The sequence below is a fragment of the Taudactylus pleione genome, unplaced genomic scaffold (assembly GCF_031769625.1).
Source record: "Taudactylus pleione unplaced genomic scaffold, aTauple2 ptg000010l, whole genome shotgun sequence".
NCBI lineage: Eukaryota > Metazoa > Chordata > Amphibia > Anura > Myobatrachidae > Taudactylus > Taudactylus pleione.
The window spans coordinates 8,287,264-8,301,120 of NW_028284413.1; the positions used below are offsets into that span (position 1 = coordinate 8,287,264).

At 44.9% G+C, this 13,857-nt stretch overlaps 1 protein-coding gene across 1 annotated transcript in view; it reads right to left on the reverse strand.

The window, feature by feature from the left end:
* The window catches only part of LOC148542670 (palmitoyltransferase ZDHHC20-B-like), a 70,154-nt gene that overhangs the window by 1,186 nt on the left and 55,111 nt on the right, over nucleotides 1-13,857 (reverse strand). The window contains exons 7-13 of the mRNA XM_088467457.1: nucleotides 11,211-11,305; nucleotides 8,382-8,493; nucleotides 7,554-7,623; nucleotides 6,583-6,615; nucleotides 6,373-6,493; nucleotides 1,860-1,989; nucleotides 110-224 (exon numbers count right to left, since the gene is read on the reverse strand). Of these exons, the coding sequence (XP_088323583.1) occupies nucleotides 110-224; nucleotides 1,860-1,989; nucleotides 6,373-6,493; nucleotides 6,583-6,615; nucleotides 7,554-7,623; nucleotides 8,382-8,493; nucleotides 11,211-11,305 (676 nt within the window). The remainder of the gene's footprint in view (nucleotides 1-109; nucleotides 225-1,859; nucleotides 1,990-6,372; nucleotides 6,494-6,582; nucleotides 6,616-7,553; nucleotides 7,624-8,381; nucleotides 8,494-11,210; nucleotides 11,306-13,857) is intronic.

A 13,857-nucleotide genomic window follows, 5' to 3' on the forward strand; every position in this document is an offset into this window, starting at 1 on the left:
GCTGATCTAATCTTAGTACTACACATCCTATAGGCACATGCTGTTTATTAGGTCCCACATGTGTGCTGACATTTCAGATTACAATTTTATTTATACATTACCAGCTTACCTTGTATTTATAGGTAGCAGCCAATACATCTTCTGATGCCCAAATACTCTTTGAAAGTTCTCGAAACCAAGAGGAAGTCCATCTCTTGCAGAAGAGGCATCATCAAAGATCAGTTCTACATTGAGGACACAGAAAAAACATGGATAAGTCACAGATGTTTATGTGTAACCAAGCAGGTGTTTCTTTACATTCTCCAAATTGTGCTAGCAACCTATAGACTCTGACTGTGTTATACCTTTTTACTCATGAATGCCCCAATAATGTAATCATACTGCAATTTCTCTAAAAATACCTGTAAATTTGCAGTTGTAGTACAGTGCCATAAAGCTCAGTACATTTATATAAGAGTCACTGATCTGCTGTTAATCACCTTGAAGATGTCTTAATTAACTATAAGCATGAGCATAGAGCAGTGTGTATGGGCTCATGGATTAGCAGGGATTCATTCATGTGAATGCCAGGACCCAAGGCAGAACATTACACAGAGCATTTCACTGCCTCCGCCGGCTTGCCTTCTTCCCATAGTGTATACTGATGCCATCTCTTCCCCAGGTAAACGATGCACAGGCACCCGGCCATCCACATGATGTAAAACAAAATGTGATTCACCAGACCAGGCCACCTTCTTTCATTGTTTTATGGTCCAGCTCTGTAACTCACGTTTCCAATGTAGGCACTTTCGGAGGTTGACAGGGGTCAGCATGGGCACTCTGACCGGTCTATGGCTATACAGCCCCATACACAGCAAGCTGTGTTGCAAGATGTTTTCTGATAAATTTCTATCATAGCCAGCATAAACTTTATCAACAATTTGTGCTACAGGAGCTATTTTGTGCGACAAAACCAGGTGGGCTAGCCTTCACTCCCCACGTACATCAATGAGCCTTGGGCATCTATGACCCTGTCGCCAGTTCACCAGTTGTCCTTCCTTGAATCACCTTTGGTAGGTTCAAACTACTGTGTACTGGTAACACCCTGCAAGACCTGTGATTTTGGAGATGCTCAGATCCAGTTCTCTAGCCATCAGAATTTGGCCCTTGTCAAAGTTGCTCAGATCCTTACGCTTGCCCATTATTCCTGCTTCCAACACATCAACTTCAAGAACTGAGAGTTCACTTGCTGCCTAATATATCCCACTGCTTGACAGGTGCCATTGTAACAAGATAGTCAGATAGTCACTTCACCTGCCAGTGGTTTTAATGTTATAGCTAATCGGTGTTTATCCTGATTATATTCAGAGGGAAGGATAGACTAAGATCCTGAAGTACACAAATGTTCTCATCAGACAGTAAAACACATTTGAAGCTCCTTATCAAAATGAGGGCCAGGGAAATCCAGTATAATAACCACATATCCACACTTTTAGTGGCAATAACACACATGTTCCATGCAGTAAACAGAGCCAGGGTAATAGCATCATTCAGCAGGAGAAGGCCTGACATCTTCCTCCTGCTACACTGCAGTTGTCAGTAGAAGATGACCAGTGAGTGCAAGTTCAATAAATAAATGTTTATTCTTTTTCTTGCATATTAGGTCAAATAAAAGAAAAGATAAAGTTCCCTCGCCTACTTCCTATGATGGAACTACAGATGGTTATAGGGAGAACAAATTATTTCCTATTCTATGCGCCTTCCTCCTACAGGATGGTGCTACACTATCATCTCTGTCCCTCTAATGCTAATGGAGAAAACTACGCCATCATTTAACTATCTTTCTATCATTTCATAATTCTATGAGTGAGCTTCATTACCAATTGTCAGCCTGTTTCTCACTAAGAGACAGCAGTTAATGATGAAGAGCATCAACAATATGATGGACAATGCTGCAGATACATAGAACAGGCGACGGATGTTGAAAGATATTTCAGTATTCTGTTCATCCTGCAAAGGGGAGAAAAAGAGAAGAGTGATAATAAAGTCTTATGTTTGCCCAGTGGCAGGGTAAATGAGCATGTAGAAAATACATGTGCATTAAAGGTAGAGATAAGCAGTTCGGATTCTGTGGAATCCGAACCGCTCCGAACACTGGCGATCCGAATCCACCCGAGCCGCGACTCGGGTGTTCCCGCCTGACTCGGATCCCACTTTGAGGCTGAATGTCATCCTCCCGACGTCGGATTCTCGCGAGACTTGGATGACGTTTGGCCTCTATATATGGCGCTGCGCTGCCGGGACTTTCGGTGCCATTTGTCACTCGGCACGCACGCTGCACAGAGTTCGGCAAGGAAGTTGACTGTGTCCAGTCTCCAGACTAGTGGCTACTGGCTGTGCTGTTAAGTGACTGTAGGGGTAGTGTAGTAGTACAGTGTAAAGTGACTCCTTGGGCAGTACAGTAGCCCTCTGTGTATAGAAGCACTGTGACTTCTTGGGCATAGACCTCTGTGTATACAAGCACTGTGACTCCTTGGGCAATAGCCCTCTGTGTATACAATCACTGTGACCCCTTGGGCCGTAGTCCTCTGTGTATATAAGCACCGTGACTCCTTGGGCAATAGCCCTCTGTGTGTCCATAACACACAAGTACTGTGACTCAGTAGTGAGTGGCAGTGAGTGGCAATGTTTCATAGATGTGCTTTAAACTGCGGTGTCTGTCGCTTAGGGCTCTATTTACTACAATCCGCATATTGAATGAAGATTGTAGTGTGATATTATTGACTGAATTCGCATTGCGACTTCAGGCAATATCACAGAGATTTACTACAAATCCCTTGCAGGGACAGAGCTTGCGAGAAAGCTCTGTCCCTGCGAATCCCATCCGCACACTAGTCACGGTATTTTCCCAAAAAATACGGTGACAAAGGGCCCGCGCATGCGCCGACCGTCCGCCTCTGCTACCCCCCGGCGCTAAGCCCCGGCGCCTCGCCTCGCGATCGTGGACCCCCGCGACCCCCCACTCCCTTAATAGCACTTACCTGCATGATCCGAGCCTCCGGTGATGTCCTCCATGCGGCTGGTCAGGTGATATCCCATATTGCACTGGGACCCGATCACCTGATGACCGGGCCGCAGTGCACTATGGGAGACCAGCTGACCGGAGGGGAGACATCACCGGAGGCCCGATCACCGGTCCGTGGAGTCAGGTAAGTAAAAACAAAAAGACTATTTTTTTTTTCTTTTTTACAGTAATCAGCTTGCGGTCTGTTTAGACCACACAGCTGATTACTGGAACCGACTCCCGGCTCTGCTCTCCCCGTTAGAGAGGAGCAGGAGTCCGGTAACCGGGGGAGACCCTGGATAACGCCACCTCCAGGTGGCGTTATTATCACAGGGCCTCCCTAGGTATTTTTTTCACAATTTATTTTTAGTAACTTTGGCCAGATCACATTTCCCATTACAATTATGGGAAATGCGATCTGATTACTAAAAATAAGTGATACTTAGGGGTTGGTGTAGAATTTTACGAATTCTACTCCAATTGCCCTGTAATAACTATAGGTGATACTAAAATAATGTGAAAAGGGTGTGAAAACACCCTTTTTCACTTTATTTTAGTAAAAATAATGTTAATAAATAGAGCCCATAATAACCAGCCAGCTCACTGCAGCCTTTGGCCAGTAATGGTGAAAACAATATTGTGAGCTGTGAGGGGGTCTAAATTGACTGTAAATGACTGAAAATTAATGTTATTGGGGTTAATAATACTATAGGAACAAAAAAAGCCCAAATTATATGATTTTAGCTTTTTTTGTCACGGCAGGTTCGGCAAATCCAAATCCAAAGCCGGACGACAAATCAGAACGAAACCCGAATCCAGCAAAAATGGTCCAGCGCACATCCCTAATTAAAGGATATCTTTTCATAATATTTAACTGTCTAAAGGGCAGTGTCAAAATCCACAAAATATATATCTTAATCTACTTTCTCTAAAGAGTAGCCAACCTTTGTGTTACTATAATCTGTAGGAGACTTCAGAAACAAAGAACTGAAAATCAGGTACTGTAGCCATAGGAACTAGATATTTGCTTTAATATTCTAGACTGTGCTAAAGAAATGACGGAATAACTGGCAGCTGTGGGCACCGCCTTGTTTTTTGATGTTATCTGTGGAATAGTTTTAGATGTTTCCCTGTGTATATTAAAGAATTAAGGGCCTGATTCAGACAGTGGCGTAATGAGGGTGGGGCAACAGGGGCAAGTGCCGTGGGTGGGCCAGCACAGTGGCTATTGGTTCAGGGACAGACAGGGTTAGACTGAGGATGGAAGGCCCTTCTTCTTTAGTATGTAAACTACAGGGGGAGCCAGGGAGCACTAAAGAAATCTGGATAGGGGAAGGGGAGCGGTGTGAAGGAACAGACAGGCAGAGGGAGGAGGGTGTATTATGGTAATTACACACTGGGGGAAAGGGGGGGTGATGAGGAGTTTTTAAAAACCATTAAAGAGCATACAAATGGGGCTGGTGGGAGTGGGGGTGAGTTACACAATAAGGGACATCAAGGAGGGGAGAGCATGTTTGAGAAGCTCGGTAAACATAATACAGACAAGGGGGATCACTATAGGGAATATACAGACAAGGAGGGTCACTATAGGGCAGGGATGGGGAAACTCAGGCCGGGGGGCCGTATAAGGCCCGCGGAATCATTTGGTCTGGCCCTCTGAGCTTTTCTCTGCTAGCCTCATCTGGCTAGCATGGTGCCTAAAATGGCACCCCGCAGCCAGAATCTATGCAGCAGTACTGGCAGGAGCTGCCCTTACAGCTCCCCAGGGGATCCTCAGGATGCCCCAGGCATTGCTGTAATCACCGGCGATTGTGGCTCCGCCCCTGTGTGACATCACATGGAGGGAGCGTGACCTACACCGGGCCCACAAATTTTTTTATATATATCAAAATGGCCCTCGGCAGAAAAAAGGTTCCCGACACCTGCTATAGGGAATATACAGACAAGGAGGGTCACTATATGGGATATACAGCCAAGGGTGGTCACTATAGGAAATAGACAATGAGGGTCACTATAGGGAAAATACAGACAAGGAGGGTCACTATAGGGAAAATACAGACAAGAAGGCTCACTATAGGGAATATACAGACAAGGGTGGTCACTATAGGAAATATACAGACAAGGAGGGTCACTATAGGGGATATACAGACAAGGAGGGTCACTATAGGGAATATACAGACAAGGAGGGTTAAAATAGGGAATATACAGACAAGGGTGGTCACTATAACAAATATAAAGACAAGGAGGGTTACTATAGGGAATATTCAGAGGAGAGTCACTATAGGGAATATACAGACAAAGAGGGTCAATATAGGGAATATACAGATGAGGGTCACTATAGGGAATATACAGACAAGTAGGTCACTATAGACAAATTGCAGACAAGAGGGTCGCTATAGGGAAAATACAGACAAGAGGGGTCACTATAGGGAATATACAGGCAAGAGGAGTCACTACAGGGAAAATACAGATGAGGAGTCACTATAGGGAAATAATAAAAAAGAAGGGTCACTAGAGTAAGTTACAGACAAGGGGGTTATTATAGGGAATATACAGACAAGGGGGTCACTATAGGGACAATACAGAAAAGGGGGGCTCAATATAGGGAATATACAGAGAAAAGGGTCACTATAGAGAAAATACAGACAAGAGGGTCACTATAAGGTAAATGCAGACAAGGGGGTCACTAGAGTGAATATATAGACAAGGGGGTCACTATAAGAAAATACAGACAAGAGGGTCACTATAAGGTAAATGCAGACAAGGGGGTCACTAGAGTGAATATATAGACAAGGGGGTCACTATAAGAAAATACAGAAAAAGAGGAGGTCAATATAAGAAAATACAGACAAGGAGGGTCACTATAAGTAAATACAGATGAGGGTCATTATGCTCACTATAAATTTTATAGTGAGTGTCTAAGAGCTCAAATGGGGCTGCTGATGCTTATTTTCTATATTGACGGTGATACCATACCATTGGGAACACTATATTAGCACCTGAATTATTGTTTATTCAACATTTAGTGCTGTAGAAATCCCTATTATTGTGAATGCTGAATGCATTTCTCATCAATTCCTTTTTTCTAGACTTTATACTTTACTATTTGTTGATTACCAGTATTGAAAGGCAAAACAATGATCAGCCAACATATCAGTATGGGAATTGTAGTTCACCAAGGTCCCTATAGACATCGCCACCAATGATGTGCTAACGTGTAACACTGCAGGGGCAATGTGTCCAAGGATTTTTTTTTAAATGTTTAAAACCAGTAATGGTGAAACTCACATACATATACCTCACACAGGACAACAGAAAGACAATCTTACCTTCCAGGACAGAATGAAATATTGGAGAACTGTACCAGCAACGAAAGAGCAAGACAGCAAGGCGTACATTACCAGCAGCAGGAAGGATTTGTAATTGGAAAATCCAACACAGTTATTCAGCCTGTAATTAACACAAGACTTATTTGTTAATCACAAAGCAATAAATATAAAACACATCAGACAAGTTGCAAGTCTCTAACCAGCACATACCCAAGGCAATGATGGTCCATCGTCAGTACACATCTGAAAGTAAAAAAAATACACAAAAATGTTAATTTACTAAAACAATCAGTTAGCAAAATGCAATATAGGATACTGCTATCCTACAAACTATAGAAAAAAATATTTGCAGTACCTCAGCCAGGGGCAAATCCCGGAGGGGGGCAGACGGGGGGGCTGCTGCCAGGTAAGAGGGACGGGGGTGGCTCACATGACTCAGGTCATCACGACCCAGGATATGCCATTCAAACTACAGGCGACCCGGGTCGAACCCAGAAATAACCCTGCTACCAAACAGGGTTACTGACCCAGGACTGCGACCCAGGTCAGCCCCTTTCACACACAGAGCTCTATTCATTATGTTAATTATTGGGGTCCAAACCAATAATTAACATACTAGCTTGACGCGAGCACTGGAGCAATTCATCCTTGCTCCGGTGGGGAGACAGCTGAACCAAAAATCAGCTGTCTCCACAAAGCGCTTCACTGCTCCTTTTGGACGGAAGGAGCCGGACAGGGGCGGATAGAACCGAAAGGATCCCACTTTGTAACCCGGGACTCCTTCCCATAGATGGCAAATGCTCCCACAGTCAAGCTCCAAAAATATATTTTTAATTATATTTTTTGAACTTAACGAATTCTGTCCCCATACTAGTGTATGGGGAGAGCGGGCCATTCCGGGAGAGAAAGGTAAGCAAGAGATATCTGTGATATTCCCTGCAATACCTTTTTGATGAATGGCCCGAAAACGTAATTTTTACAATTGCAGATGAAAATTTTAGTTATCAACTGCTTTAGTAGTAATTAAGTGATGATGAATAGACCCCATAGTTTACACCCCCGGATCGGTGCACGTGCACTAGCAAAAACCTGGGTATTTAGGTTATGAGTGAAAGGGGTATAAGTTATGTGACTCTATACCAAGGACAAAATTGCAAATATTAAGCAATTTGTGGACTTACACATCACAGGCTGTACAATGGCGGCACCGGTCAGGCTTCAGCAGCTGGCATTTATCACAATATCTGATCACTATATAAAAAGTAAACAAAGGTTCATTAATAAAACCCAACAGTACAGTAGAGGAAGAGTTTTAATGATACAAATGTAAGTTCTCAGTCCTTAGCCTAATCCAGTGGTTCCCAAACTTTGTGCCATGGCACCCTCCGGTGCCTCAGGGCAATTGCAGGGGTGCCTCGGGTTGATGGTCCAGTACCAAAGAAAATTATTTTTAGTCAATGTGAATGGCAAAACCAGTGCTAATGGCTACAAATCAACAAATATGTGGACAAAAATAAGCGCAACCCTGTCAACCACCACATAACTGAACCTAAGGGTGACATATAGTCATAGTTTACTTCATTTACTTTTTGCTGAATTTCTCAATAAGAAACTTTTGGCCCAGGGGTGCCAAGGAAATAATGCTGATACTCTAGGGCGCAGTGATTCCAAAAAGTTTGGGAACCACTGGCCTAATCTAAACTTCACTCACACTGAATGAACAATTCTCTCCTGCCCACACAGCAGCACATCAGGCAATGAGAGAGCTGAGACTACTGCTGCTTAGTGGCAACAGCCTCCCTGGACCCTCCCAAGAGGGCTGGGAAGGGAGACTGCTGCCACTGAGCAGCAGCAGTCTCTGATCTCTCCCTTCCTAATGTGTAGTGGGTAGGAGAGAAGTCTTGTGAAGTGGGGATGATTGCCCTGATCACCCCCCCCCCGATCCACCCCTGCAGACACGTCTCACCATGAGATAACCTCTTCCCTTCTTAGTTTCCCACCTTTTGTACCTGATATTGTATTGATGGGCAAGCGATTAGCAGCTGCCATGAGAATAAGCTGCTTGTCTTCTTCCGTCTGCTTCTCCTTGTACAACTCCTTGTCAGACTCCGATAAATAAAACTAAGGTAAAGCACAGACACAGGATAGCATTAGGATGGCGACTACTGTGTGATCAATGTGTTTGATAAATGATAGAAACTGACTGGTTGGTACTTTGGGCCTGATTCAGAGCCGGACGCTCTGAACGAGCACCCGCTCTGAATCAGGGCGTTCTTTTTTTTCAATGCTGCGGCCTCTTGGTCGCTCGCATGGCTGTGGGTTACCCACAGCTTATGCGAGCGTCCATGATGATGGTCGCGATGGTCAAGACCATCGCGACCATCGGGCTTGAGACGAGGCCCTTGCGGTAGGGTCTTGTTGCCGCAAACCCAAGAGTGCTTTTGGCTCTAACAGAGCCAAAAGCACTCCCACTGACATCATTCGTGATGTCAGTGGGGCCGGCCCATGAGAACGCCTCTGTCTGGGCAGCCACGCCCCCGGCCCGCCCACCAAAGGGGGCGTGCTGTCACTCAACATCAACAGCACGCCCCCTTTGGTACGAGACCCAGAGCAACGGCTTGGCCGTCGCTATCCGGGTCTCGCGCACAACGGAGCCGGCTCCGTCGTGCGCATGCCACTGGGCCACCGTCGACCCGCTTGCGAGCGGGTCTGAATCAGGCCCTTTATCTCTCTTCACTTAATCTCTCACGAAAATTTGATAAATCTCCACCTTTGTGAGAAATATAATGTCTGCAACATCACTGATTTCTGGCATTTTTTTGCAGCAGGATTTAAAGCAGCGATTTTATTAAGGATAAAATATCCCCCCTTAAATCTTATGAGGAAAAATGCCAAAAGACAGCCATGTGCACAAATCCCAGTTTATTACACTTCTACACCTCTCTAAGTTTAATTTTATTTCACATGAGGATTTCTATACGTAAGAAGTCTTGCAGAGGTTGCCAGCCAAAAGACTTTCATGCCCCTCTTGCATTATTTGCTTAAAAAACTAAAGGTTAGTAAATGTGTGATTAAGCCCCAGAATCCCAACATCGATTTTCATCGATTAAAATCGACCTTTAGTAAATATACCTCTTGTGTTTTAATGATATTACCAGGAATAGTGCAATACATGTAAGCAGCTCCCAAAACGGAAAACATTATTTCCAATGATCCTGTACCCAGTCAAATATTTAATCGTGTTCTGGATCAGTTGAGTTACTATTTTGGAAACTATTTATTCAATCTATGCTGCAAATATTTATCATGAAATATTTGCAGCATATTCCCTGAAAAGATCTGTTTTTGGGGTGGGGGGATATCCACAAATACTAAGTATTTCCCAGATGCACTAAGGACATACTGTACTTGCCTACTTATTATTCTTCCTCCCTGGGAGAAGAAGCAGGTGGGCGGTGATGGGAGGGAGGGCATTTTGCATCATTAAACCCCCCCTTACAGTAAATTGATGCAAATAATGCATATTTAAATAGGGGGTGTGGCCAAATGAGGAGATTCTTGTAGAATCTCCTCATTAAACTCCGCTCCTACTCATGGACCCGCCGATCTCCATGCCTACTATTCCAGAGGTACGGGAGGTTACCTGAAAAATCGTGAGCCTCCCGCGACTTCCGGGAGAGTAGGCAAGTATGACTAAGGAGGGATCATAGCAGATTTCTCTGATATCTAGTCTCTCCACTTCCGACAGCATCCGCAACCCCCATAGGTTTCTATGGAGGATGTGATAGATCAGCTTAAAAGCAAGCTGCGGAATCCTTCCAGAGCTTAGCCCCACAGTTTATGCCATATGAAGTTGGCATTGTGCTGCTGTAAAAATAGAGAGACTGGCGCTTAATAGCTAATATACAATAAAAATAGATAAATAAATAAAAATGAACAGATGAGAAGCGGATGTCTAAATAGACAATATACACATTTATTGTAAACAATTAATACATGTGGAAAAAATATGACAAAAACCTCTAGTTAGGAGCAAGATGAAGCTGGAGCTCTAATAACCAGCGAAACGCGTTAAGCCATTTCAACAGTCACTCCATGGACATTGGGATTTCTTCTAATTGTGGATCCCAGAGGGTTCTGTACTTCATTAGTAGCCGCCATCCCCCCCATACCATGCAAAGCCCCCAGTAGCGCCCCCTTACACAAACACACACAAAGACAAAAAAAAAATGACCTGAATCCCAGCTCCTGCCATGAACGCGACCGTCCGCTCCTCTCTGCACCTGCAGTGGGGGGAGCCAGAAGACGGAGCTCATGACTGAGCTCCAGCCGGTTCCCTCCTTTTACGCAGCAGCCAATGAGAGTCTATCTGACTCTCATTGGCTGCTATAACAAACACACTGCCACCAGCGTGGCAGCGTGTTTGTTACAGTGTAGGGCAGACCGCTCTAACTGCTTTCTTATCTACACTTGTGGAGCCCTGACGTCAGATTCTCTCGCGAGTATCCGACGTCAGGAGGCTGCGGCTCGTCCTCGAAGGGGGATCCGAGTCAGGTGGGGAACACCCAACGGCATTCGGGTGGACTCAGATCCCCTATGTTTGGAGCGGTTTGGATTCTGTGGAACCGCTCATCCCTAGTTAGAAGACAGAGTGAAAAGTGATAAGGTGCCAGCCAATCAGCTCCCAACTGTCATTTTTCAAACACAGCCTGTGAGATGGCAGTTACCTTATCACTTTTCACTCTGTCACCTAACACTATTTAGTAAATAGACCCCTTGGTGTTGTAGTAGATACAGGTATGAAACACAATAAATTAATATTGTACATTGATATTTACCTCTTTGGGTGGTTTTGCTGGTCTTGAACGTACCGTTGTCCAATAGGACCACAGAGAGATTATCAAAAGCAGGTGAAAAAACACCAAGCAGATAACTAGAACAGTAAAACCAAAGTTAGTATAACACAACTCATCACAATCAAACAAACTAACATGGCCTAAAAAACTGCAACCCTTCAGCTGTTATAAGACTGTGGGGTCTATTTACTAAGCTATGTTAGGAGATAAAGTGAATGGAGATAAGGTAACAGCCAATCAGCTACTAACTGCCATTTTTCAAACACAGCCTGTGACATGGCAGTTAGGAGCTGATTGGCTGGTACCTTATCACCGTTCACTTTATCTCCTATCACTGCTTAGTAAATAGACCCCTATAAGTTCCATCATTCCTCCAGCTTTATAGTTAGGTAGCGTTCCCGCTAGGCTGTTTTAGCGGGGCGCGGCGCCCTGCCCTCCTTCTGGAGGGCAAAAAGCACCCTGCCCTCCAGGAGGAGGGCAAAAAGCGCCCTGCCCTCACAGCCTGCGGGAGCCGTTCTCACCCGCGGGACGCAGTGTCCCGCGGCTGGAGAAACATGCGGTGACCCTGTCACCGCCGGAGAATATAGACGCCGGGCGCATGCGCCCGGCATCTATTCTCCCTGTCTGCAGGGCTTGGGGGCTGCCCGGCGTGTACGTAAGTGCCGGGCACGCCCCCAAGAGTGACGAAAAAGGGACGCGTCTTATAGACACGCCCCCTTTTCCGATGACCACGCCCCCTTCTCGGTTTACTTGGGTGTCCTTCATTCTGCCTATCATTTCTCTAATGCATTCTACAAAATCATAGACAGAATCTGATTGGTTATTATGGGCACCACCTCCACTTCTCTGGTTTAGAAGCTTTAGTGAATCTACCCCCTGGAATCATAGGTATTGAGCACAGCTTTGTTTTTATCAAATCGTATTTCCTTTTTCCTTTTCATATTTTTTACTATTTTTATATAATTTCACTAAGCTTAAATCATTGAAAAACACCCGTTTTTGTGGGTATTATACAAGGCTTATATACAGGGTTGGCGCTTCCATTAGGCGGCTGCTAGAGGATGCCGGGATCTGAGGGGGTGGCCCACTGAGGCTGCCTGGGAGAAATATGGGGTGTGATATAAAAGATCGGCAGTGTCTAAATAGACAGTGAAATGGTCTACAGGTCAAAAAGTTGACACACAAATGATGGTCAACACTAAAAAAAAAAAAATATAAATATATATATATATATATTTATTAACCCTAATCCTCACCCTAACCCCCCCTTAGTGCCTAAACATAACCCTCCCCTTTTGTGCCTAAACCTAACCATCTCCTTCCGCAGCCTATCCCTAACCTTCCACCAAGTGCCTAACCCTAAACCCAATCCTAACCCTTGCCCTAAAAGTCATGAAAATTAATGAAAAACCATGTGTCAACCTATTCTGTGTCAACCATTTCTGTGTCGACCCTTTGAAGCCCATGTATTTCCAGCACTCTGGTCCTGATTCTGTGTCGGATGCATCCACAGCCTGTATGCCAGCTTGCTGCAGCAGCCTCTTTACTGCCTTATGCTAGAGTATCTGCCAGAGGCGTCTTGTGACACCCGGTGTGCACCTCAAAACTCCCCTCGCGCGCCAGAGCTGTGTGCGTATGGAAAGGGTGTGTGGTCTAACATAAGTGGGCATGGCCTATCAGGAAATACCTATTGCATTACTCCAGGGGTGTGCCCAACATCCTTGGAGATGATAGGCTGCCCCTGGAGACTAGTACCTGCACTGTCGGCTCCTCCTCTGTGACAGGACCTGAGTGCTGCAGGAAAATGTCACACTGCAGCACCCTGCTCCTGTCACTGAGAAGGAGCCGGCATTTTGGTATCACCCCCTCCGAGGGTGAAACCAGGGTGCAGCCCGCACCCCCATAGTGACGCCACTGTATCTGCCTGTCTATGACAGTATCAGTCCATCTTCAGGCATATGCATCATTCTGCCCACTGTCATCATTAGTATGCAGACTTTCACTGACCTCTTGATAAGTGCATAACATCCATCTGAGACAGGTGTCACATCTCAATCTGCACCTCACCAACATGCCCGGACATCTGCCTACACGCCCGCAACACTCCCATGCCACTCCCATGAGATGGGTCGGTTGTGTGCGATGAATGATAGCCACCCAATTGCCGCCCAGAAATGCCCATTTCATGCAAAGAGAGACCCATCAACTGACGGATCAATCCGTCCGAACTTTCAACCTCTGTCCGTGTGTGTATGTGTGGTCGGAGCCTGCGCAGTTTGCAGATATCTGTGTCCGCATTTGGACTAGCCTCTGACTCACAATCAGCCCAAATGCTGCTCTATATATCTGTTTTATATTTAGGGCTCCTTCTCCACATCTTCTAACTATAACAAGTGCTACCTCAAAAAGACTGATACACTCCATTGCATTGCCGCTGAGCAATAGCCGCATTAAGGGAACCCCCATCAGGGAGAAATAAATAGTGCATTAGCCTAATTTTTCCTGGGACTTTTTTATTCTTCTCAATATTATTATTATTATTATTATTATTATTATGGTACTAGTCCCTGAGAAGAAATAATTAGCAATTGGATGAGGGAATTCTGTAAAATTACCATAAATACATAAA